The 25,953-nt window shown below is 43.7% G+C and overlaps 1 protein-coding gene across 1 annotated transcript in view; it reads left to right on the forward strand.

Moving 5' to 3' along the window:
• PCCA (propionyl-CoA carboxylase subunit alpha) overlaps nt 1–25,911 on the forward strand; it is a 404,157-nt gene extending 378,246 nt beyond the window's left edge. Inside the window, exons 22-24 of the mRNA XM_055335978.1 lie at nt 11,194–11,334; nt 22,888–22,965; nt 25,562–25,911. Coding sequence (XP_055191953.1) covers nt 11,194–11,334; nt 22,888–22,965; nt 25,562–25,630 — 288 coding nt within the window. The 3' untranslated portion in view covers nt 25,631–25,911. The remainder of the gene's footprint in view (nt 1–11,193; nt 11,335–22,887; nt 22,966–25,561) is intronic.
• Nucleotides 25,912–25,953: the final 42 nt, after the last annotated feature.

The following is a 25,953-nucleotide window of genomic DNA, read 5'->3' on the forward strand; positions in this document are numbered from 1 at the left end:
ACTTATAACAAGCCCCTTTAAACCATACCTGAGCTGTGTTGATGAGGTAACTTTTGCAAAGCCTCTAAAGATGGGGCCTAGTTGCCACGGAAGCCAAGAAGATGATTCAAGGACTAAAACTTTCAGCCCTACCTTCCTGACCTCTGGGTAGGGAATAGAGAGAGACCGGAGGTTGAACTAACCACTAATGGCCAGTGATTTAATCAATCATGTCTCCATAATGTAGCCTCCATAAAAGACTCTAATTGAAAAGATTTGGAGAGGTTCTGGATTGCTGAACACATGGAGGTGCTAGGAGGGTGCCACCCTGGAATGCACGTGGAAGCTTTACACTCCTGTCACCATACTTAGCTCTACACATCTCTTTTCTGTGGCTGTTTCTGAGGTGTCTCCTTGGATAATAAATGAGTAATCTATCTTCCCTAGTTCTGTGAGCCATTCTAACAAAGTATCAAATCTGAGGAGGGGATTGTGGGAACCTCCAGTTTATAGCAGGTCAGTCAGAAGCGCAGGTGACAATCTGGACTTGCAGTTGGCATGTGATGTGGGGGCTGTCTCGTGGGCCTGAGCCTCTAACCTGTGAGGTCTGACGCTAACTATAGGTAGATAGTATAAGAACTGAAACAAACTGTAGAATACCCAGTTGGTGTCTATCAACTGGGAGAATTACTTGGTGTGGGGAAAATGCCCAGAGTTAGTGTCCAGAGTAATCGGAGTATGAAAAAGAGGTTTGGTTTCCTTTCACTTAATTTCAAGAGAGGGGCTAAAATAAAAAAGTCCAAATCATATTGATTGCATCCTTTGTAGGACTGATATGTATTTATATTTGTATTATTCATGATTGTCTTTTCTCTCTGGCCAGGTTATGGTGTTTGAGGTCAGGAGCCATTTTTTCCTATTTATATTTTCATATTGCTCATATATGCTTGATAAATGGTTTTTGAATGAATGAACCAAACTATTTCTCTAATTCAGTATGACAGTATCTAAGGAAAGGATGACCATAGAATCCTGCATTGCCTGATCTAGAAGCCTTCTTAATATCAGAACCAATTTCCTTTATTTGATCTTAGAGCCAAACATGGTATTTGAAAAATTTAGTCTATTCACTCCTGAATGTGGAACCATAGAACTAGTACTGTAACAAGTAAAGTTGCTAATTCAAGATGTTTTACAATATGCAATGAAAAAGCAAATTGTATCTACTGTCTTTTGTCGGACATGGAGAGGTGTTTGGGAAGGAAACAAAATATTTGGTGAGTAGTTACTGTCAGGTACTTGCTAGTTACTTTGCAAATCTTTGTCAGTTTAATCCCTACATCATTTAATGCATGTTTTTTCTTGATTTTAGAAATGAAGAGATTTGTTCTGAGAAGTTAGGTCACTGGTCTAAAGGTGACATTTGTTGGGATATCAAAATTCAAGTCATTTGGCTTCAATATCTTGTGCTTCCTCCCCCCCCCCCACTCTTTTCTGCTGCTTCCAATATGGTGGTCACATCTCCTCTTCCCTCCGATGACCATAGGACCTTACAGGTTTCTTCTATCTTCAGTATTATATGTTCTGTATAGTGCATAGTTTGTCACATGCCAGAAGTCCATTAAGTGGCACAGGTTAAACTTCTAAGATATGTTAGAATTTTAAACTATAAAATTGCTAAGCAGTACCCCCTGACAGATGGCAGAGGCCAACCTCCTCCATAACCGCCTGAAAAAAATTTAGATAGAGGACCTGCTCCATGAAGAGAGCTGTCACCATAGATAATTACATTATACTGTGAACTAGGTCTGGTAGGGAGGAATCAGAAAGGCCTGTCTGATCAAAGTCCTCTATGTCCCATTGTTTCTGAGTGGCCCAGCAAACATTTGCCTACCATACCATTTACTGTTTTTTATTTTTTACGAAGGTTGCATCCCTTCCCTTTGAGGTCCCAGACCCCGTTACCCACTTCTCAGTGTTCAGCATGACAGAGATACCTCATTTTGCCTGTCTTTGCAATTTCATGTCTGTGTAAACTCCTCGTAAGTATGAGTTTAAATTTGATTTTCTCCTGTTAATCTGTCTTATGTCCATCTGATCCTTGGTACAGCTAGAAAGAAGGACCTTGAAAGGCAGATTAAATTTCGTCGTCCCTCACATGATCATTCCCAGTACTTTGGACCACTGGCTGTTGAGTGGTGTAGGAGAGGAAAACTTCCCCCTCTGTCTTCTTAGATTTCAGTGCCTGGAGCCTTGCAAATCAAACTGACAAAGACAGATTAACAAGAGAAAAAAATAGGTAATATCATATACTTCTGCATGGGAGTTCCCAAAGAAATGTGACTTGAGACATTTAGAACTTGGGGCTATATACTATTATAACAAAGGATAATATAGTGTTGAGACAAAGGAAGGGAAGGTTGAGGGCATCTGGGGGTAGAGGTAAATTGTAGGAAGGTAATTAGGAAACATATGATAAATAGGGTTTTATTATGCAGATAAGAGCTTTCTCAGGTGATAAGAGTAGTTCTGGAGCAGTTCTCTTCCTGTGTGTGGGAGAGAAAGAGACCTGCTTTTAGACAGGATGGGGAGGGCAGAGAATTAATTGCTTTCAGCTCAAAACCTCCTTGTGCCAAAGTACTACCCAGTAGTATTATCTGTAGTTTTGTTTGCTTTGCCTTGATATATTTTTCAGATTTCTGACCAATACAAGCCAACATTTGGGCTTATTGGGTTCTGAATTTCTGTAGTGAATTCATAATAGTAAAAAAATATTTCGTCATTTAAAAAATCCATATAAAGCCAAAAGTATCGTTGAACAGCCCCTGGCATCAGCACACTACCCTGGCCTCTGGTGTTCCATCTCAGGACCGTAGGACTTACAAGGGAAGGCTAAAGCTCCCTGACTTTTCCCCCCAGAGTTCACTTATTCTGCACCCCAGAGACAACATAACTTTAACTTGAGATGAGCAAAGAATAATTCAAATAGAAGAGGAGGAAATAGAGGGGTGGGGGACCATAGCAAAATAGTACACTTCCCTATTTTATAACATTTCCTGTACTTTTCTGTAACCTGATGCTGCCCTAATTATAGATTTTCAAGAGAACATTTCATTGTACCTCAAATTATATAGTGCTTTTAAAAAGGTACATTCTTACTGGTTTACCAAATACCTTATAAATGTGTAATTACATAAAACAATTCAGGATACAGAATAGAAACAGCCTATACTGTTCACAGATGTTGGTATTGTTACATAATTGAGTACAAGGCTTTCAAAGATCTATAATATTTTTCTTGTATAAGAAAGAAATGACTCATTATAGTCATAATGTGTCACAGAGACTCCTGATCAAACAATGCATGGGCTCTGTTTTGTGAGTTCTGTATAGCACATTGTCAATGGACTTGCCTTTGTGGATGGGAAAGTGCCACTTATTCCAGCAAATTACCTTTGTGGCATATGTACCTGCTTGTTAGACAGCTTGTGGGTACCCCAGTGAAGCAGAGGCTGGGCTCCTTTATCGTGGCACACCTGTACCTCGTGTCCCCACCGTGCTGGGCACCAGGGACGTTACCCCTTTCACAGACTCACTCTTTGAGAAACCCACTGAGGACCTGCGATTAGTGCTGGCCTGCCCAGCAGAATGGGGGTGGGCTGGCTTCCTGTGCTTGGCTCCTTTACTTTTCCATCAGTTTTGGTTCTCTCTTAAGATACCAGCGATTCAAATCATGAGGAAAGTAACGTCAGTGGAACATAACTGAGGAAATAGGATTTATGAAATACTGGGCTTAATGTTTAATTGTCGATTTCATTTTCAGCACTGTTGTGAAAAAAGAAAAGTTGCTTATCTTAGGATATTAGAATTGGAAGGACTCGTGTGTCCAGATGAAAAAAAAAAGAAATTGAAAAAAAGTTTGGTTAGGTTTTATGTTATTGACCATTGTCCCCATATCTTTCCCTTCAGAGGGAATTGTCTTTTGGAAATAAGCCAGAGATACACCCACATTGACCCATTCCTCCAAAGGTTTTGATGTTAGCCTAAGATAGTTCTTTTCTCTAAGAAAACTTCTTTTTCAGCAAGAACTTTGAAAGATGAGTTGCAGAAATGGGCTGCATGGATTTTTATTGTTTTGTTTTGCTGGAAATTTCCTCCCACCTCTATTTTTATAATTCTTGCCTCAAAAACTGTCCATAATGAAATCGCTGCACCACTGTGACTCCTTGTGGCACATTGGTCGTTCCCCCAAAGACTGAAGTTCAAGAACCAACTTAGCAGTGAAAGAATAAAATCAGGAATATAGATTGATTCATAACCATAAGTGGGCCGGTGTTGAAAGTGGTGCATTATGTCACTGCCACATATTGACATTATCAATTATGTGTCATTAAACAGCTAACCTAACTGAATGATTTACTTTGTGTTTAACTGCCTTTTTCAATTAAAGGGAGCAAATGCTGGGGAACTGGTTGCAATATCAGAAACCATATATTTTCTCCTGTTAACACCGGCATCATAAATAAGCTTGCAAGCAAGGGGTGTGATGGTGTTTTGCTGCGGGCTGTACTGCCCTAGTTTAAGTGTTTCAAACAAGTGATTAATGATAGGGAGCAGGCCCTTACACTGCTTCCAGATCTTTTCTCTAGTGCACTTCCATTTATGTCACCTAGCTGCACGCATGGGAGGTGTTACTTCAGGGTAGATCATGCTATTTATCTCGCTGACACTGTTTTCCATTTCAAGGACCAATGATGTTTCTTTATATACATATACATATTCTCTGTGTGTGTTTATTTAAGTATCATGAAATATACTATAAATAATATATACATATATAAGTATTATTTAGCATAATGCCCTAAACCTTAAACTGTTGACTTTGCAGTTGCAGTACAGGTGTTGAGGATATGTAAGGACCATTTGGTACCATGAAAAGCAGACTTGCCCCCCCAGGTTTCAGTGGTGATAACTGGGACCAGACATTATAGTTTCTTGGGATGTTGTTGTCTTGCAAGTTAATATGGTATTTGGATTTCACAAGGCTGAACTATATACACAGTATTTCTCAAAAGTGCATTTCCAATAGATGAATATATTAACTGTTACTCTGAAGTTGAAAATTTGAACTATTAACTGACCCACTGTATTTCCTCTCTGTGTAAAAGTTTGTTATAACAGTGCTAATTACTAAACAGCTGGATTTGTGAAAAAGTGCACAGCAGTAATTTGCACCTTACTGCTGCTTTGCTATGAAAAAAATTGTGAACACACACAGGATGCATGCACTTGATTTATAAACTTCCCCAGAGCACATTTATCCATGGATCTTTGACAGTTTGACTTTTTGAGTGTAGCATTTGATTTCTATATTTGTGCTCCCAAGACACTCATTTTTACCCCACTAAGAACTGTTGAGTGCTGAATGAGACATTTTAAAAAGAGTAGCACTTTGTAATAAGACTGATACTTTTAAATTTCTATGTGCTTTTGTTTATTATGTTGTGCTAGTTTTAGGGGGAAACCAAAAAAGATTTCCTCTAATCCATTACTATTGATATAAAATCATGAACGGGAGTAGTCCGATTTCAGCGTTTTGGTGATGGTGTTAAAATCATTGTTTCAATGGCAGATCAAAATGGTTCTGTTGGATTCACATCCTGAATAAATCCTTCTACGAAATTGGAGTCGATAACAGACCTAGGCCAGCAGCGTTTTGTGTTGTGTTTTGTTTTGGTCTAGAAGAACAACTCCAAGTCTTGGGAAATAATTTATTTTTGCCCTGTAGATGGGTCAGAAACATCTGCTTCAGGTAGTTTACAAGTGTTCCTTATTAACCCGTGAGCCCAAAACCCAGATAGGGAGATCTGACTTTGAAAACTACACAGCCCGTGTTTTTGTAAGTGTATATTCAGATTAATTCCACATACCTCTTATTTAGATTTGTGACAGTGAGGAACTTTTCAAAGAAGTGGGTGTTTCCAAAAAGGAATGTGAAAAATTAAATTTTCTTTACTTGCACTAGAGTTTTTATGTACTTTTAAGAAATCCTGCTCTTGGGCAGAAAGGAAAGGTTTCAAAGGAACCTCATCTCCATATGGTTTTACTCGATAATCCTTTATCCAGCATCTTCAGCCGTCATTCCTTTGCTTTCTTGCCTGTGGCTACATTTCTATCTCTGCATCAATTAGCACAGTGATTTATACAACAAGCAAGCAGTTTAGAGGTAATGGTACACAATTAACATCTCATTCCACCATAAAGGGTATGCTAAATACCCCAGTCATTGCTTTCTCTGCCTGGAATTGAAATAAGTGTTTGTCCTAATTCATATGCTATCTGATGTGAAGTGGGCCTGCTTTGTACTGCACTACACCATTAATCTAATTATAGATAGCTGCAAATGAAGTGCTGTCTGAGCTGGGAGAGTGAAGAAAATAGCCTTTTGTCATTTAGCCTGACTCTGTGAAGCAGGATCACACTTTACGGGGCAATACTGCAAAATGAAAATTTCCATAATATTGCTGCCTGTTGCATCTTTTCTAATTGCTACAGCATTGTAAACACAACTGGGCGCTGATATAAATAGAGCTGTAGATATGCTGTCATGTGGGTTGTCGGAGAAAGTCCTTTGAGTGCTGTTGGATTAAATGATGCGTCCTGATTGATGGCTACCTTGAGACTGTGTGGATGGAGTTGTCACAGCATTATGCTAACAGGCTGCCCCAGTGGTTGCAGCTGTACAGACACTTTAACAGCCGCTTGTTCAGTTCACCTTCATCGCCAGGGGCATCCCTCCAAGAGGAGGGCAGCTACATACTCACTGATTCTTGATGTTGAATGTTCAGGGCATTGATTCCTGGAGATTTTGGTCGATTTGGCTTTGCTGGGCTCGATGCTGAAATAGAGATGCTTGCATGTTACAGGACATCAAACCCTTGCTATGTTTGTCCTCTCGTGTTAATTGTATATCCCACAGAGAACTTAGGAAAGGGAGAAAAAAAAGTTGAATAAAGATTCTAATTCTACGTCAGTGTTTTAATTTCTATTTAGTGGGGTTTTTAAAAATACTTTTCCGAACTACCGATGTCTTTAGAGATGTGTCATCTTTTGCAGCTAGTCATTTATGTCACTTCAAGAACATTGACGGCTGCTCTCCAGCTCAGAGTTAGGAAAGCAGACTTTTAGGGGCATATTTGAGTGTTCGCTCTCACTGCCACACTGTGGAAATGCAGGCACAGGTGAATGTTGGAAACCCTTGGGGCTGAAAGGTGGAAAACCTTGAAGAAGAGAGCCTTGTATGTGAAGAAGTGCAGTGCTGGCCACCTTAGTGAGGGTCCATATGTAGCATGTGGCCAGTGCTTCAGGATGCTGAGGGAATCAATGTAAAATAATTCCTAGTAAAGTTTATCTTTGACCCTTGGCCAAGATGACCCACAGTTGCCATGCAAAAACATGAACAGTTCATCAGCTGTACATATCCTCATTGTTTTGGAAGAACGACATAGAAACGGAAACCAGAGGTGAACTACTTTAAGAGGAAATCACAAGTGAAAAAATAGGTAAAGCAAACTGGAAGCACTCCTCTTGCAAAGAACCCATAGACCTCTGGGTCATGCAAGTGCGGGCACATGGGATGTGTCAAATTGCTGGTGGATCTAGAGGCCCTAGAGACGCAAGGAGACGCAGAGACGGGCAGCAAGGTGTTTTGTGTGACCACCTGAGTGGAGTTGTGTCCAGAGCGAGAGCTGCCCGGAGCGAGGGCTGCCCTGCCCCTCAGTGGCACATGAGCTGTGTGTATGCATGGCACCGGTCGGCATGCCTGTTCTCAGGGTGTTTTTTGTTAATGGATCTGATCAAAAACATAGATCCTTCCCAAACCCTGACCGCTCCCCCTCCCCCAACTTCAGCAGCTCTCTGCCCCACACCTTTCCCCCTTTTGTCAGGTTCCATGTTAAGAGCTGCACATCAACTTTTAAAACAATTCCATTGTGTTCCTTTTAATTGTCCATCTCTGGTGGTTTTCTTCCTGGTCCTCTTACATCTGGTATGATTGCCTTCTCTTCCTTCTTTCTTTTGAACTTTTTGGGAGAAATTTTCTTGTTAGACATGGTTTTACATTGCAGAAGCCAAGCAATTCATTTGCTTAGAGACCTAAACTGGGGTCTTTAGATGGCACCTCCTTCCCTCCCAGTATTGTCCAGCTTGGAGTCCTGGAGAGCACCTGTCCTCAGTGCTTACACCATGAGGTATATTTTCCAAGAACTTGATCATTCATTCAGCTGCAATTTTTGAGCACCTCCCTAAACCCACAGTGAGTCTCCATCCATTGATGACCCTCAGCGAGTCTAGTTCAGGACCCAGGACTGAGCGGCTTCTGATCCCTCATGGCCTTGCAGGGTGAGAACCTTCTGGTCTCTTTGAGGATTTACTTCCCTGTCCTGTCAACTAACCTGTAAAATTTTGGACTCCCACCGCCAAAACATCAAGTTTGTGGTTTCTGTGCTTGCAAACAGTAACAACAACAACAGCAACAACTTAAAGTCAAAACCCTCCAGGGAAGTTCTGCAGAACCCACTAGGAATTTTTAAATGCCTGGCATAAAACCCAACTCTGTGCCCTCAGAAGGCATTTTCATGGATTCTCTCAGCTGGTTGGCTGCTCTGCCCGTGCCCCCTCAGAATTCAGAGAAACCAATAAATAGCAGTTCTGATCATAAGCTTTGAAAGCCCTAGTGTACATTCTTAAATGACTTCTTTTCTGGGAGCATCTAGAAGCTTTTATGGTTCTCCCCTGGCAGCTCGTTCTGCAGGGTCCATGTGCTACACTCGCTCGGATGCCACCCGGGCAGGCTGTATGCCACGCTTTGCCAAGCCTGGAGCCAAGACACAGTTTTAAGAGGCGTATTTGTGTGGGCGCGCTCAAGGGGTCAGGACAACATCAAAGGTAATCTTAAAAAGAGAACCTTCTTGCTGCCTCCTCTTTTTATATTCATCAGAAAGGTCTTTTCTTAGCCAACTATTTGCACCGAGGCCTTTCCCGAGGCATTTACCCCGTTGTTATTTTTTCACTTGTGATTACAATAAGTCGCTTATCCCCCAAACAGATTTAAGAACAATAAACAAATACAAAAGGAAAAGGAACATCTCATCAATAACAAAGACTGCATCTAAAGGCGTTGAGTTTTGTGACTCTTTTACATCTCTTTCCAAGCAAAGCAGGAGTCCTACAGAGAAAGGAATTCAAGAGATATGAAAATTATAAAAATAGTAAAAGGATCCAGTTTTAGTCAGGATCTTGTAATTTCTGGGGAGAAATGGAGCTGGGTACAATCTTAGCTCTTTATTTATAATAAGACTTGTTTGTGATATAGCTAAAATTAGTTTTTAAGCCTATCCACTGTCGTGAAATGTGATAAATCATATTATCCTCAGTGTAGAAAGATAGTTTCCCTGAATTCAGACTTCACATTTTGAGGTCAAATGTATGAAAAACAGAGGGGAAAATCTCCATCTGGGTGCTGGCCAGTCACATGGAGCAGCCGAGGGTGCTGGTGGCTGGAGAAGTGACTTTCCCCGTGACTCTCCTGGTGATACTGGATTTCCTTTTCTAAAGCAGATGGAGCACAGATATGAAAACCATGCAATTTGGTACAATTATATTCTCCCTTCTTTTGCTGTCCACCCCCCCATAGTTTAATGAAGGACTTTGAGGTACAATTCATCACTGATAAATAGTCCCTCTGCCCAGAATGTTTATTAGACTGACAGCAGAATGCACTTTCCTTGCTTTTCCATTGCCACTTATGACTCAGATGAATTTTAATAGGAGCAAAAAGCTTTTATTTGCACTGTAATTTCACTTAAGGATCATATCCTTCAGAAACTGGCAGACACTTGTATGTCTTGATTGCAAAACACACACTCAGGAGTAAAGAAACATGCAAAAGATGTTATTATTCAACCTGTCATGGTGGCAAATCTGCTTGGAACCTAGGCCATCAGATCTCCTGGGGCTCTCCCCTACCCCTTTAGAATAGGCCCTGCAAAGAGCAGGCTTAGAGATTTCTGCCATCCCTGTCCAGAATGAAACGGTGAGTTCTATTTTGTTTTTGCATCCCTGCCATCACGATGCCCACAGGAGGCTTTGAGTTATAGCAGCTTTTTTTGAACAAAATGGGGCTGCCTCCATGCTGCATCTCTCTTACCCCAGGGAGATGTGATCTGGTAGGAATCCAGAAATCTTCAGGTGGTGGTTTCGCCTTCACTGAGTAACACCTCCTCAAACCATTTTAGTTAGGTGTTTTGTTTTGTTTTGTTTTTGATAGACCAAACTGGCTCCTATATTTGTCCACAGCGATGGAGGGTTTTTTTTTCCTGCTGGACAGAAATTCTCTTTTATTGGAAATGTTTTGTTTGAACTCCCGTTAATGCACCCCTAATTGAGAGCCACCTACAGAAGTTTCCATTGAAATACTTGCTTGTGCATAATGTTTCTTTCAGTGGTTTTAAAATCTGGATATTATTGTTTTTCCTCACAGAAGATAACTCATTCTACATCATCTTTACCCTACTTGTCCTTGGGAAAACTACGTCACGCTGTGTCTAAAAAGAAAGCTAATTTTCTCAGGAGTGAATATAACATATTATGTCTCTAGAAAAATTCGAATTTTAAATATTATTTTGCCCAAAAGGAACACAGAAAGCCTTTGTCTTAACTTCTAGGTGGCACAGCCTCCGTGGAGGGGAGTGGGAGGCATGAGACAGCGATCTGCTGCCATCTGCTGGCAGGTGTTAGCAGGCTCACGCCTCTTCCTCAGGCTGACACAGTTCAATCTCGGAAGTCATGTTAATTGGGATAAGTTTGTAAGCGGTGAAGAGAAGACAAGGGAAATTCCTACTGTTTATCAAGTTTTGATAAAACTTTGCTGCTTCTCAGAGTGATACAGGGTGACCACCATTTGTCATTAATTAGTTACTGGGGTCGTTCTTATTTCAAGAAGTTTCTTAAATAACTAGCTCACAACATGTGCCAGAAACAGATGAATATGTTCTGTTTCTAACTACAAGTATCAAAATCCATTTGACTTCAAAGATGTTATCATTTAAATTTCAAAGCTAAAAACGTATGCCAAATGAGTGCTACAGCTGAGGAAAAGTTCTTCATTTAAACTCATTGATGGTTTTCTCTCCCACTCCTTGCCTCCCCCTTAAGTACCAGGTGCATATCTTAACCAAACTAGCTGCAGAACTGAACAGATATATGCTGGAAAAAATGGCTGAGGACACAAGCAGCATTCTGCGCTCCCCGATGCCTGGCGTGGTGGTGGCCATCTCTGTCAAGCCTGGAGACATGGTAAGGACCGTTCCTGTCTGTGGGGCGGGTGGCCTGAAGCGTGATCCTGCTCCGTGCCCCTCTTGCTTGACTCATGCTGCCCCCATAGAACAGCAAAATAGCTTTCTTGCCTTCTCTGTCCAACTGTTGCACATTTGAATTGGGTTAGTAACAGTATCTCTTGAATACCTTCCCTCCCAAAGACCTGGGACTGGAATAGAAAGAAGGCCAGATTCATTCTGTTCTTTGGCAAATTTAGTATTTTGGAAGTATTTTATTTAATTTTTAGGTACTTTCTAGCTTTCTGTGCTTTAAGCATCCTTGAAGAACTGATACCAAGAAATAGCCCTTTGGTGAGGAACTTTCTGTATGATTTCTGAAGTAAATGGGAAGGAAACTAAGGAAAGTTAATCCCATAAACTGTGTAGTACCAGAGCACTTCCATAACTTGATACATATATTTTGGGATCACAGTTTGAAGCTTTTCACCTTGACCTTGTGACATTAAGGCACAAATCAAAGCTATATTAATATTTCCTCACATGTTCAGTCTCATGATAAACAGGCTATAGACAAATTGATGGGATCCGTGCATTTCCATAGAGCATGGATAGAATTCTCCACTGATTTGCAGCAAAAATAAGAAAACAAAAATGCAACCAGATTTCTAGGGGAAACTTAAAACTAGCAGTTTTACTTATGTGCTGGAAAGTAATGGCCAAACATGATCATTCCATTTTCTATGTCTGGTAAGTCACAGGAGTTTACACATTTTGCTGTAAAGAGTGCATTAAAACTGCCTCTATATTTCTGCATTAACATAAGTAAAATAATGTTGAGGAAAACTCATGAAGTTGGCATTGGCTTCTAGAAAAATATTTACAATAAATGCATATTAAGGAAAAACAGTCAGCTTCAGTTGTTTAAGTGATTAGCCCTGAAATGCTAAGTGAAGTTGGAAAACTGACTTAGCAGTTGCTTTTACCTGATGATATGGAAATGGACCTCTACCTGCTTTTTCAGAAAAGCATAGAAGAGGCTCAGTAGCTATGAATTGTTACCTTTACTTTAATGGCATTGATATTCCTGGAAGAAAGTACTTGTTAAGACTGTTTAAGAATTTGGGAGGGATCCCTGGGTGGCGCAGCGGTTTGGCGCCTGCCTTTGGCCCAGGGCGCGATCCTGGAGACCCGGGATCGAATCCCACATCGGGCTCCCGGTCCATGGAGCCTGCTTCTCCCTCTGCCTGTGTCTCTGCCTCTCTCTCTCTGTGACTATCATAAATAAATAAAAAATTAAAAAAAATTTTTAAAAAAAAGGAATTTGGGAGAGGGCAGCCTGGGTGGCTCAGTGGGTTAGTGCCACCTTCAACCCACGGCCTGATCCTGGACACCCGGCCTGATCCCTGCATGGTGCCTGCTTCTCCCTCTGCCTGTGTCTCTACCTCTCTCTCTGTGTCTCTCATGAATAAATAAATAAATAAATCTAAAAAAAGAAAGAATTTGGGAGAAATGATACATCGAAATTACATATATGCATTTTCATTCTAAAGAGTTAGGGTCATAAGATGATAGCCTGTTGGCCTTGACATTAAGAATACACAGCGAGATGTCAAATCACTATGTTATATGCCTGAAACTAATGTAATCTTATGTGTTATCTCTACTCAAATAAAAAATCTTGTAAAAATGCCTACATATGAGGCACCTGGGTGGCTTGGTTGAGTGGTGGACTCTTGGTTTTGGCTCCAGTCATGGTCTTCAAGTGATGAGATAGAGCCCAGCTTCCAGGTCCTCGCTCAGCAGGGAGTCTGCCAGAGGCTCCTCTCCCTCTCCCTATACCCCTCCTCCTGTGTGTGTGTGCATGCATGCACATTCCCTAAAATAGATAAATCTTTTAAGGAAATGCCTACCCTCATACAGTGCATTATCAGAGCAGTCAGTGGAATCTTCTAGCAACTAGAAATGTAGGTTTGTAAACAATATGGTGATTATTTTTGTTTGTTTGTTTTCATTTTTCTTAGCCTTCTGTAGAAGCTACATAGGCTGCCATTCTGAGCTTGTCAGTCTCGATTGTGTAGTTTTCATTATAAAATCATATTTGCACTTAAAAAAAATAAGCGTGTAACTGAAATCCTTACTTTTCCAACACCTAAGTTGAAACCTGAAGGGTGGGGAGGAGGGGGCACTAGCTTCCCTCTGGCACCAGCCTCCCTCGTACCTCTCTTGGGGCAGAGAACTGGGAGGGAGCGTGCAGCCTCCTTGTTTCCAGCAACTGCTTTCTTCTAGTCTAGCATCTCCAGACACCGGGAGGGTTTAGTCTTCCTACTTTCCATTTCCTGGCTAATAATTTTATGTGGGAAAGCAAGGCATTTAGTAAATTGGGACAATGTGGTATAGTTGTTGGTTCTTTGGGATAGCTCAAATATTGAAAACCACCACCCATAATTAAATGTGGGTATTCGAGAAGGGTTTAATTTGAGAACTAACTGTTCAAAATATGTTTCTGTGTAGTAATGGGACCTCTATTTTATGTAGTCCTTTCAAGTCAGATATGGGTGAATTGGCTCCTAAAATCTGTGTCGCTCACCTTAACTTAGATGCAAGTGCTCTCCGCTGCCGGCCTCAGCTGGTCGGGGAACTTGTGCTTTCTTCTTTCCACTTCCCACACCTCTTGGCCCCTGCACAACTTCCTTTCTTATTCTGTGCCATTGTGTTTTGGTAAAACAATGTTTTCTCTTGAGTTACTATTTGTGAAAAGTCTCCCCAAACCGATAATACCTTCACCACATGCGGGGGGCGGGGAAGGGGAGCAGGGGTTCATCGCAGACTCTTTACAGCAACTTGTACAGTGAAATCTGCTTTCTGTAATTAAAACACAAAAAACTTTCCTTTGCCCAAAGGCACAGCACTGACTTGAGGCCATTATGAGAAAATAATACTTGTAACTTTTAAGTTTTGTGGTTTTAAATTATTTTAGCACTGTGGGGCATGTTGTGTTGTTCTAGTACTAGCAATAGCTGAGCCAAAGTTCTGCTTTTATCAGTAGAAAGATAATGGAATCAATCATCTCTGTGTGTTTTCAAGGAAAAATAGGACCTAAGAAATAAGTAGGGGCCTACAACTATTCTTATTCTTTGAATTTTTTTAATAGATTAAATTCCAGGTATCTGTAATTTTTATATTTAGGTTAAGTAAAACTTGACAGATCTTAGAATGGTGGGCCTGGCAGTAATGTGTTTCACAGAAGCACCACATAAGTAATAAATAATAAATCTGCTTTGTGAAGTAAACAATCTTAGCAGAGTTAAAATACAAACAAAAAAACACCTTAGGATGAAATGATATGGGGTGGTTGTTCAGAAGTAATACATGCACTCAGCTGCCTATGGGAAGGTCTTTCCCCTCTCTGAGCACAGAAGCTGTGTGGGTTTTTTTTCTTTTCTTTTTTTTTTTTTTTTGGATTCACACAGCAAAAGTTTCTAAAATCTTTCAATGTCTTTTACATAGTGTTTGACATTAAATGTGGCAGTAAAACCATCTTTTTAAACAATTGTAGGATAGCCTTTTTGAACATGTGGGGGGGGTGGATTCTGGTCAATAAAGCCAAATGCATACAAGCAAACAACCCAATAACAAAGTAGTTGATTATGGAAACTCAGGAGTTACACATTTAATTCAGAAAATAGTTGATAGAATGACTTCTTTTTTTAAAGATTTATTCATTCATTCATTCATTCATTCATTCGAGACACAGAGAGAGAGGCAGAGGGAGAAGCAGGCTCCATGCAGGGAGCCTGACGTGGGACTTGATCCCGGGTCTCCAGGATCAGGCCCTGGGCTGAAGGCAGCGCTAAACCACTGAGCCACCCGGGCTGCCCCGATAGAATGACTTTGATATGCCTTTAGTCCGCTAGGGTTTTTTGTTTGTTTTGTTTTATAATCCACCCTCTGAAAATATTTTCACAACTGATTTTTCATTTCAGTTAGAAAAATACCTATTTTTATTTAGCACCATCATAAACTGAGGGCACTTTAAACAAAGACAGCATTTCTTATAACTTGTTTTAATTTTTAAAATGTCTGCCTTTATAGTATTCTTGAACAAAAATATTAAAAACACATATTTTCTCAATAATGGCAGAGCGTACTTGCCAGCTTTAGGCTGAGAGCTGCTGAAATGTCACACAGTTTCCATTTTGACTCTGAAGTGTAAAATAAAGTCATTAGGGGAACAGTTGTTTTGTTAGTCCTTTAATATCAGAAACAAAGCAAAAAATAAAAATAAGGCAACCCAAGGGGAGATTTTAACTGTTGCAATGAATCGAGATTTCTTCTGAGTTAGGTTCCAGTTCAGCAGACATCTCAGATTTGTATCTGAAATATCCAAACCATCCGAAGAAGGAGAAGGAAGAAGGAAGAAGGAAGAAATATCCAAACTATTTTAATCCGGTAACAATTGAGACATGAACCAGAAGCGGGCTGTGTCTCCTTTTACGTATCTTTCTTTCATAATTATCACTTTGTGACTTATTTGTGAGACCAGATCAAAGAATAGATTGGCAGTAAGTACCTGTTGCTGCTTTTCTTGCCACATGGCTTGTTCCATATTAGTAAGACAGGCTTGGGAGTATTTTTGTGTGGCCAAGATGGGGAAGATCCATGTGTAACGGAACTTGGCCTTCAGCAGAAGGGAAAGTAGGTGGCTGGGACTTTGGTTCTCCTGCACAGCGTCTTGGGCAAAGAATGATATATTGTAAAGCGCATCAGTGAGAACATAAAATTTGTCATCATTAATGGGAGTACCACCCAAATTTTGCCCTGATTTTTTCCCTCCTTGCCTGTGCTCCTTCAGGGGATCTAGGGGAAGTCTCCCAAGCAGCTAGATGGCCACTGATAACTTGGCACAAGTGTGCTGTTTCAGAGCATGGTGTTCACATCTTTGCCCCCAAATCATCTATAATTGAGCCTACAGCTGATCTTGGGGAAACTTCAAATAAATTTGGCAGGAGACCGGTGGTTTTCCAGTCTTGAAGAAACAGATTTGAAGGCCCCCTCCTTTGCTCTTAGGTATTCTAGATGAGGAGCATTGGAATGGGCCCTCTTGACATGTTTGTTTGGCAGTGGCTTCTGTACCTCGTGCGGCCCAGTATCCACGTCTGCATCGTTTCCTTGTAGAGGACCTGGCCTGACAGATCGATTTTTCAACTTCAAATTACAAAATATTGCAAACAAAGTTGCAGAGAATGATTCAAGTACTCATACGCTCTCTGCTCATTTTTACCAGTTTTGCTTCCCAAGGTACTTAACAATAAAACGTAGCTTATACTGTGAACCTACCCTGGGGCTCCTCCCTAATCAGATTCCTTCTTCAGAGGTGATGGCTACTTTTATTTTGGCCTTTTTGTCCTTTCCAGATAACATTAATTTTTCAATGTTAGGGTTAATTTTTGTTGGAGGTAGCAATTTGAGAATTTCAAAAATCTAATTTAATTATCCAGTATAAGATAAAATATTTTTACAGATCAAGCAATAAATTGTTGTAGGTGAGTCTTCTGCAAGTTTGGTATTTGATTTTATTTTTCAAGAAATGATCTACTTGGGATTAGAGGCTATGTTATCTTGGTTTTAACCATTTTCATAGATGGCAGTTTGTAACCTTACTGAGATTCAAAGATATTTTTTCACCCTTTTGCTTAAAAAAACAAAACAAAAACCAAAAACCACATCAAGTCCCTGAGTACTTTAAAACAACGTCCTTCACAGAGGTGGAGGATCCAGATTGATTTCTTCAGATACTGTAAGTTCTCTAATTAGGGGCTCTGGCTCCAGTTCCCAGCAAATTTAGAGGGCGAGAGGGAGAAATGGTTTCCATTTTAAGGAAACGGGACCTGTTTTGTATTGGCCATGACTCTGTATTTGCTCCCTGCTTGGTTGCCCACTGCATGGAGTCAGGGAGGCTGCCAGGGCAGCAGGGGAGCGGGGCCAGGGAGGAGCAGGCAGGGAGAGTGGGGGCCGGGGTAGGGAAGGGGCAGGCAGGGACCCGGAGTGCCCCGTGAGCCCGCCGCCCCCCCACTCCCACCCTCCCCAGCCAGCAGCTTCAGTGGATGCGTCACTCCTCATTGCACGTGCCCTTCCCAGTGAGTCAGGCAGCTTGCGCACAAACTCATGGCAGGAGGCCTCAGACTGCAGATAAGGGGTTTGGTGGCATTTCTGTCACCTGCCTCCTCTTTCTTTGTAATTTGATGTTGGTTTCTTCCATCACTACTTAAATACTAGACAGTCTCCCGGGGTCTTCCTCCCTCCCCCTTTACATGACGGTGTTGGGACGCGAATGCACATTTCTTCTCGGAAAATATCAGGGGATATTTACCAGCCTATCTTCCGGGCTCAGAAAGAGGAAGTTATTATAATCAGATTCTAGCAGTGCCTTTTAACCAAATCTGAGAGGCCTTTATCTTGTGGCTGTTAACTGCGTCTTTCTTCAGATCTAAGGGCCATAAAATGCATTGCATTCAGGCACCTGTGTTCTAAGTAGAACAGCCTTTAAAATGTAATTGAAGGATTTTCACTTTTGTAGAGTCATCGGCAGGGTTGATATTGATCCACACTTTCAGGGGCCCATGCAGCAGAAGGGGAGACTGCAGCGGGCCGGTAAGCCCTCCGAGCCTTCTGTCTAATTTGGCAGAAAAACACAGAATGTAGGACAACAAAAGAAGGCTCCTTTTCCGTAAAAATTCTTGCCTCCCACCCACCCCTCTTCCCCAAAAAAGGGACTTAATTTTTCAGCTGCTCACAGTGATTTGGTGCTCACTCTTGCATTGAAACAGTTGCTGTCTGAACAGGCAGGAAACAGTTTTCTTTTAATTGCTGAAATCATTCGGAAGTGCTTCATGCCCTGCTTCTATACAGCAGATGCTGTGCATTAATTGGCCTGCATAGAAGTGACCCAGGGTTCCTTGCAGCGGGGCCCAATTTTAGGCAGAGGGCTTAAATAGCTTATTTTTATTTTGTATAATCTGGCGTACATTATGTACGTCCGCACGTGTCGTATTTCATGGTCTGCAATTTCTAATGTCATATGGGTTTCAAAACCTGTGTTTCTCTGGTAATGTAATAGCAGCAGGTAAGCTCAAAATACCATCCATCAGGAGCTAATTTTTTATCCAGATACCACAATGACTGATGAACCTGTCTTTTGTGTGAACGTTTAGCACAGTAGAAAGCCATATGCCACTGGCACCGTTTCCTGTACATTCTTTACAGTTGCTGGAGAGTAGGCTTCGGGCGGGGGTGGGGGGAGCGCTCCCTGACATTATGTCCTCCTTCCTCCACTTAAAGGATAACTCCTTTAAAACGGCCCTGGTTTTGGACGACAAAAGAGGGTAGGGGCCATCTTCGAGGAAATCCGACTCCCATACTCATTTTCTTGATCAGAAATAGGACTGCACACTCTTAATAGGGAACCTTGTTTTGTTATTCCCCGTCTGTTCAAAACAGACCTTCGCCCATTAGAAGGGCCTCCCCTGTGTGGGAAGAGCACAGCTGTTACTGTAAACCTCATCCCATCACTGTATCACCCCCATTTTGTGGCTCTGAAGGATGAAATTGAGAAATGGAATACTGTGCAGTCAGCCTTTACATCTCCAATTTTAGGCCTTTGCCATCATTTTCATGCTTTTATTCCAAATCAAATAACATTAGTGGGCTACACCATCTTCTGATAAATGTCTGCTCTCGAGCACAGCTTTCAAGTCTGGACTTTTGGGGGCTTCCTTTTATGTTTGGTGGAGGTCTTTTTTTCCCCCCTTTATCTGCTCATCCTCTCTCCGCACTTTCTTTGAGCTTTCTTCGGCATTTGCAGTCTGAACGATACAAGTTGCCAAACGTGTCCCGGTCTTAGTGTGCTTTCCAAGAGGGACATGTGCAGGAGAAGGTTCTGTGCCTTTTCATCTTTGGGGAAGGAGTGAAGCGAACTGGTAGAAGGATATTGGGGGCTTTAATCAGAAATAAGAAGGGTTCTTAAATCATTAGCACAACAAAGCATACTATAAGCTTGAAGATAAAAGTCTCTGGGGGAAAGAGTCCTCTGAAAATAAATGGAACTTGATAGATTTCCATATCATTTATAACTTCCCTTAATTACACTTGGAAGACTTGCCAGTAAAACTGGAAAATTGGCAGCCTAGATCCATTAGAGTCATTTTGCCGACCATGGCAAGCAGCTGGCTTTACTGGATTTTATTTCCCATCACTCACAATTAATCATCAGCTGGAGATGTCTGAAACTCTTCAGCACAGAGCACTGCTGCCTGACATTCAGGCCTCCTAAACATACTAAAATCTGCTGAGTAAATGGGCCGGGTTTTCTGTCCAGCTTACTCATTTTGGAGTGAGGCAGGCCCTTGCTTAATGAGTGCACCCTGATAATCGGATGCGAATGTGAACCTTGACCCCACGTCAAAGGAGAAGATGCAATAAACCGGATGAAAGATACAAGACTGGGGCCTCCAAACTTTACACCAATTAGACGGGCAGCAGAGAAGTCCATCAGGTTGACTAGGTTTATCGAAAAGACTGATGAGGCTTGTGACCATTTTGTAAGCCCAACGTCAGAGACCTCTTGTCACAATCAGTGAGTCTTTGTCAGATGATGCACAAAAGTGTTAGAGAAGTGTGCGCACAAACCCTTCAGAGGCCGTGCCCTCACACAGGAGCTGTCCGAGCGCTCCCTGTCCATGCGAGCACCTGGGGAAATGCGGAAGGTGTCCCCGTGCAGGGGAGGCTCTGGGAAGGGGAGAGGGGTGGAGGCATGGGTGGGGGAGAGGTGGGCAGGGGGACATCTGGGGGGCAGCAAGCCCCATGTAGCTCCTCTGGCTGCAATTATGGAGGGATGAAATAGTGTGAATTTAGATCGACTCCGTGTGTGCGTAACACAATTCTGCTGACCAAGACGTTCCTCACTATTTTGTGGGGTCCCAAGGAACAACCTCCAAGAGTTGTCTCTTTTAAGGATCAGTGAGTGAAAACAGACTACAAAACCCATTGCCTAAGTAGGCAGAGAGGGAGAAACAAATTACTTAAGTTCCATCCAGACCTAAGTAGAAATGGAGAACTGCAGACCAAGGGAGGTGACAGGAGGGGACAGCAGGCCCGGGTTGCAAGGATTGGATGTGGATTCAGGGCAGTGCTGCCGGTCGGGCCCCTGTAAATCCAGATGCACTTTCTTTGAAGTCCTTTTAATAAATTGCCAGAATCACACAACAAAAAAAGTACTGTAACTTTGGGACTTTCCCACCTCTCTTGATTATCTCTGTCTAAATGAGAGGTTTTGTTTTTCTGAGTAGTTTGATTGGAGACCTGCCACTTGAGTCACCTGGAGGGCACCTCTTTGCAAATGATGCAGGGTACAGCACCCAGAGCCAGCCAGGAAGGATGGTCAGAGGGCAGCAGGCCCTGATCTAAGCACCACCGTGGCCCAGGCTCCACTGCCCTTCAGCGTGGGCCCTTTGGCATCCTCGTCAGATTGGTCTGTGCCCCCTTGGTATGACCACTGGAAATCCCCTGGGTTCCTATGTGCATTAACCATGAATTCACTTAGTTGAAGTTCGCATAAAGGACCAGTGGGGGGCGCTCTGTGTGGCCTGCAGATTCTGGGGGGTGGGCCAAGCAGCTGAGAGGGATCACACCTGCTGCAGAGGGGGCTAGATTGTGCCCTCCACCCCAGAAGCCCTCTGGGCCAAGGATGGGGAGACGGGAGCCTCTGAGCAAGCCCTGGGCTCTTTGATGACAGCAGAGGAAGCCCAACTGGGTGGAGGCTGCGGGGCAAGCTCACCTGGGTCCCCGCTGTGGGCACTCATCCACCCCATGAAGCAAAGAGCTACCAGAACCCAGAGGTGAAGAGCTGATTACTAATTTGGGGGGAGAATTTCCGTTCTGTTTTGTTGAGTTTCAGATCCATTTCCAGAAATCCACTGGGACCTGACTGGGACATTGCATCCTGGAGGTCAGCCCAGGCTCCCCAGCCTCCGTGAGATGGTGCTATGGGTCCACCGGAGTTTTATGGGTGGAGCTAAGTGGCAGGTGCTACCCTAGGGGACTTGGCCTTCTCTTGTCTCACGGGGTCCCTGCCTGCCTCTGAAGAGTAAAAAAAAAGCCCTGAAATGAGGACTGGAGAGGGTAGCTGTGCTGCCACCCTGCCTGCCGTCCCTCTGCCTTGTGAAGAGCAGCCCTCGAGTGTGGATTCTTCACTCTATGGAATGCAGATGCCAGGGGAAAATGAATCAAAACAGGCAGTGAGCACAGCGCTTCAAAGCCCAGCTCCCCAGCACAGCGTCTCTCTCCTGTGCCAGCATCGAGCCTTTGGCATCCCCTCTCTTCCTAGATTTCTGTGCCAGGAAAAGGCAGCCCACCACCTGATCAGCAGAGGAAAGGAAGGCACAGGGCGCAAGCAGTCCCAACTGCCAGCAAGACAGCTTGTGCCGCGCAGGGAGCCGGAGGGGGAGCTCGGGGATCATTTGGGGATTTCAGGAAAGAATATTCTCTGGGCGCTCCTGCGACCCTGAGCCAGCACAGCCGCAGTGGTGTGTGTCCAGGAGCTCCACACCGGGATGCCCACCAGCACCCCGAAACAGCCAGCCAGTTGCCCTGGGAAACTCAGCTTTACCATTTCAAGAACTGGGAGGCCCTTCTCACAAGGATAGGAGAAAAATTCGGCCCAGGTCCATGGTGCTTACCCACCTGGGGCAGCAGAAAGAGGATTCATAGAGTGGCTTTTGGTCACAACTGCCTCCTGGGTTGAAGTCCTAGGCTTAGCCAGGGAGCTCATTCTCAGCCTCCCCTGGCTTGCCCCCCAACCCCACCCCCCTCCAAGGAAAGGCAGGTAGAGCTTGAGCCCACGCTTGTGGGGCTACGGGTCTCTGTGCAAGCACTGGGTGCAGCTGGAGAAAGCATTCCCTGTGCTGGAAGACACCTTCCAGGAGCCACCCCATTGTTCCTGGGCATGTCTTGCTGAGGTTAAGACAGTGGTCCCCCAGCTGGCCATGGTTCCCAGCTCCCCAGGACTAAGGACAGAAACACTCCATGTTTCGGTGACAGCTTTGCTGAGATAAAATTCACATCCAGTATGGCTCAGCCCCTCACAGTGTACACTTAGTGGTTCTCTTCGATTCCTGGAGTCACTCGTGCGACCATCACCACAGGTAATCTAGAACACCCCCCCTCTCCCACAAGAAACCCTGTGTCCATCAGCAATGGCTCTCCTCTTCTTCCCATCCCCTAGAAACCACAAATCTTCCAGTCTGTAGAGATGTGCCAAGTCTGGACGTTTCACATAAGAGGAGGATGTCCCATTTTTGCCACGTCTTGGTGGTGCCTGATGAAGATCAAGGGAATGGTCCTTCTCTGCTGTCCCCTAAAGATTCACTTGGAACATAAAATATTAGAGGTCATTGCTGCTGCTTGGGTAACATTTCCGAGCATGTGACAAAGAATCTCTTGATGGCTTCACTCCTGAGTGTTGCTGCAAAACTAGAGTGGTTTTAAAACTTGTCTTTTTTCCTATTCGTTTTTCCAGGTAGCAGAAGGTCAGGAAATTTGTGTGATTGAAGCCATGAAAATGCAGAACAGTATGACAGCTGGGAAAACTGGCAAGGTATGTCCCCAAGTTCCCACCAGCCCTCGCTGCTCTTGACAGGAAGCAGAACTTGCACCTTTGGCTTTTGGATGGTCAGGCCTGGAAGGGACCGTGGGGGTGACCACTGCCAACTCCTGCCCCTGCAGTCCAGGTGCAGGTAGTCAAAGAACAATTCTTCTTCACCTTAATGTCTTTCAAATTAAGGGGTCTTTAATTTTTAATGTTTACATCTGTCTTGGAGGCAGTTAGTGATCTGAGACTTACATGACACAGCAGGAAATGGTTTTAGAGATTGCAAGAATTAATGTTAACTCTTCAAGATAATTTCTCCACAAAGAGAACAATTCAATTTCAGATCAAGAGGAGCTGAGAACCCCGTGTACGCACGTGGGATGTAATGATTTGGGGAGAAAAAACGGACTTGTATTTGTCCTGAAACTTGCTAAAACTTCTTACATGTATTTTCTCCTTGAAGAAAATAGAAAAGTCCTTTTATTAAAAACTTCATTATCCTTCCTGCTTCTAAGAAGATGCCACACTAGCAGAATGAGCCTTTTCCGAAGGACAGCTTGGTTTGGAGGTGTCTGCATCCTGGAGTGAGGTGGGGCAGGGTGGGACAAGGAGAGGAGCCATGGCCACCATGGCCTGCCCTTTGGCTGTAGCTGAGACCGAGCCAGGGGTACGGGGGGGTCCCTGGGAGAGAAGTACTGTCCGCTCACAGTGTCATTTGTCAGAGGGATGCAGCCTTTGTCATCTCAAAAGGAAGTGAAGCTGCTGGCCCAGCCCGCAGGTCTGGCAGCGAGGACAGAGGCCGGGTTTGTGGTGGGTGGGCTTGGAGCTGCCCGGTCAGGCTGGAAGAGGCTGCCATCAGCTGGGCCCCATCTCTGTGGCGTTTGGGAGATGAGAATGGCACAATTTGGGAATCCAGTTTTGGGGAATCCTGCCCTCTACATCTGATGACTTTTCTAAAAGTGAACCAAAAATTGTATCTGTTCTTTTGGAAATTGTTGTTTTTGCTCCTGGGATTACTTAACATTTATGTGACATTAGTGTCACAAAATGTCCTCGTGTGATAAGAACCTGGCCTCACTTGGGGGGGGGGCAGATTAAATAAATAAATATATATTTGTGTGTGTGTGTGCGTGCGTGCGTGTATGCATGTCAGATGCCTGCCAGGGGCCGCCCATGTTGCTGGACTGGGGTACTGACTCACAACAAACATGGCTTTAGCTCCCTAGTCTGTCACTGTGTTGTGTGGCCTCATGGTGGGTCTTGTGTGGAGGCTCAGCTGATCCCTGGCCCTTGGCAGCCCCCAGTGGCTTTCAGGGAGGTGATGGGCTCTGGGTCAACTTGTACTTTGGCCGAAGCCCTATCATCTGGAGCCCTTCCTGGCCATCCCATTTCCTTCTGCCCCCAGGGGTGCCCTGGGAGTGGCTAGAGCCCCGGCCCAGAGGAGCAGACCCTGGAGAGCCTGGGGACTAGCAGTTCTTATCTGGAGAGCCATTTTTCCTCCCAGAGAAAATGTGCACAATGGAAACCGGTCCTCCGTGTAGTCCTCGCAGCATGAAAGATACATCCTCTGCAAACATCGGAGGCTTCAGATCAGAAAGAGCAGCCAGTGCCAGTAGCACCTACCAGGCCTTTGAAGTAGTCACTGCATAGCTTCGCATGATTCTGAAGGCTCCTGGGCTGGAATTCAAGGGAGAAAGGCCCTCCTAGGCCTTGGCTTCCTAGCGGAGCAGCAGGGACGCAGGCCAGGGCACCTGACCTGTGCGGTCCAGGACATTCTTCCTGTTTGCCAGGTCTCAGGTGGCCAGGAAGTCCTCGCCCACCGTTTGTTTTTATGCCTGAGCAAGAACCTCCCAAGAAGTCCAAAGGCTGCTTCTCTCCACTCCAGTACCTCCCCACTCATTTTAAAGCTGAACACAAATTCAGGAAAGCAAAACATATCTACAACTGAGATAAATGAGTAGAACGGAAGGGCAGTGTGGCACGGCCATGGGGCTTAGCCTCTGTTCCACATTAGGCCACAAGCACCGTCCATGCAGCCGCACATCTTCGGAGCGTTTCGTTTCCCTTCAGAAGGAAGTTTATGATCTCAGGCTACAGAGTTTCTCCAGTTAATTAGTGGTCCCTGTTTTGTTTGAATCTTGTAGAACTATGTGGGTTTTTTTTTTTTTTAAGCACTAAACCAAGTATGCATTAACTCGTAGAAACTATTTATGCCACCTGTAGCTGCAGGAGGGCTTGGGAGGGCTGGCTGTGGAGGGTTCACCTGGCACAAGTGCTTCTGGCTTCTAGGATGCAGTGCAGACCCTGGGGGTACCCAGGGCAGGGCCAGTGGGCAGACGTCAGCACAAACTCCGTTGGACTAGCCACTTCTGGGACAGCCAAGGAGAGGCCAGGAGGTGGGAGACGGGAGGCGGCAAGTCACAGCCCTCAACGAGGACATAGCTGTGCGTGAAGTCCCCTCTGCCGAGTGGGAGCTGACTGTGCTACCTGTGCGCAGGACCTGCCAGGCTAGGCTGTCTCTTCATTTCCAGAAGTGGATGATGAGCTGGCTCCCTCATGGTCTAGTTAATAATTCTTACTACCCCCCCTTTTTTAATTCAAGGTGAAATCAGTGCATTGTAAAGCTGGAGACACAGTTGGAGAAGGAGATCTGCTCGTGGAACTGGAATGAAGTATTTATAGCCTTTCAGTCATCACCCAATTTAATTAGCCATTTGTATTATTATTATTTCACACTCAATTTATTCAAGCGTTTTGCAGGAACACCCCTGTGCAGCAGATTTTACATGGTCATATTTATTCCACATATAGTCAAAACCAACATTCTGCCAAAAAATCACCAATGGAAATTTTTATTGATATAAATACTTGTACATATGATTTGTACTTCTGCTGTGAGATTTCCTAGTGTCAAAATTAAATCAATAAAGCTGAGCATTTGTCTAAATATTAGTTTGGCCTTTTTTTGAATGAAGACAATGTACATAAGAGGCG

The sequence above is a fragment of the Nyctereutes procyonoides genome, unplaced genomic scaffold, assembly GCF_905146905.1.
Source record: "Nyctereutes procyonoides isolate TBG_1078 unplaced genomic scaffold, NYPRO_anot_genome, whole genome shotgun sequence".
In the NCBI taxonomy this organism is placed as follows: domain Eukaryota; kingdom Metazoa; phylum Chordata; class Mammalia; order Carnivora; family Canidae; genus Nyctereutes; species Nyctereutes procyonoides.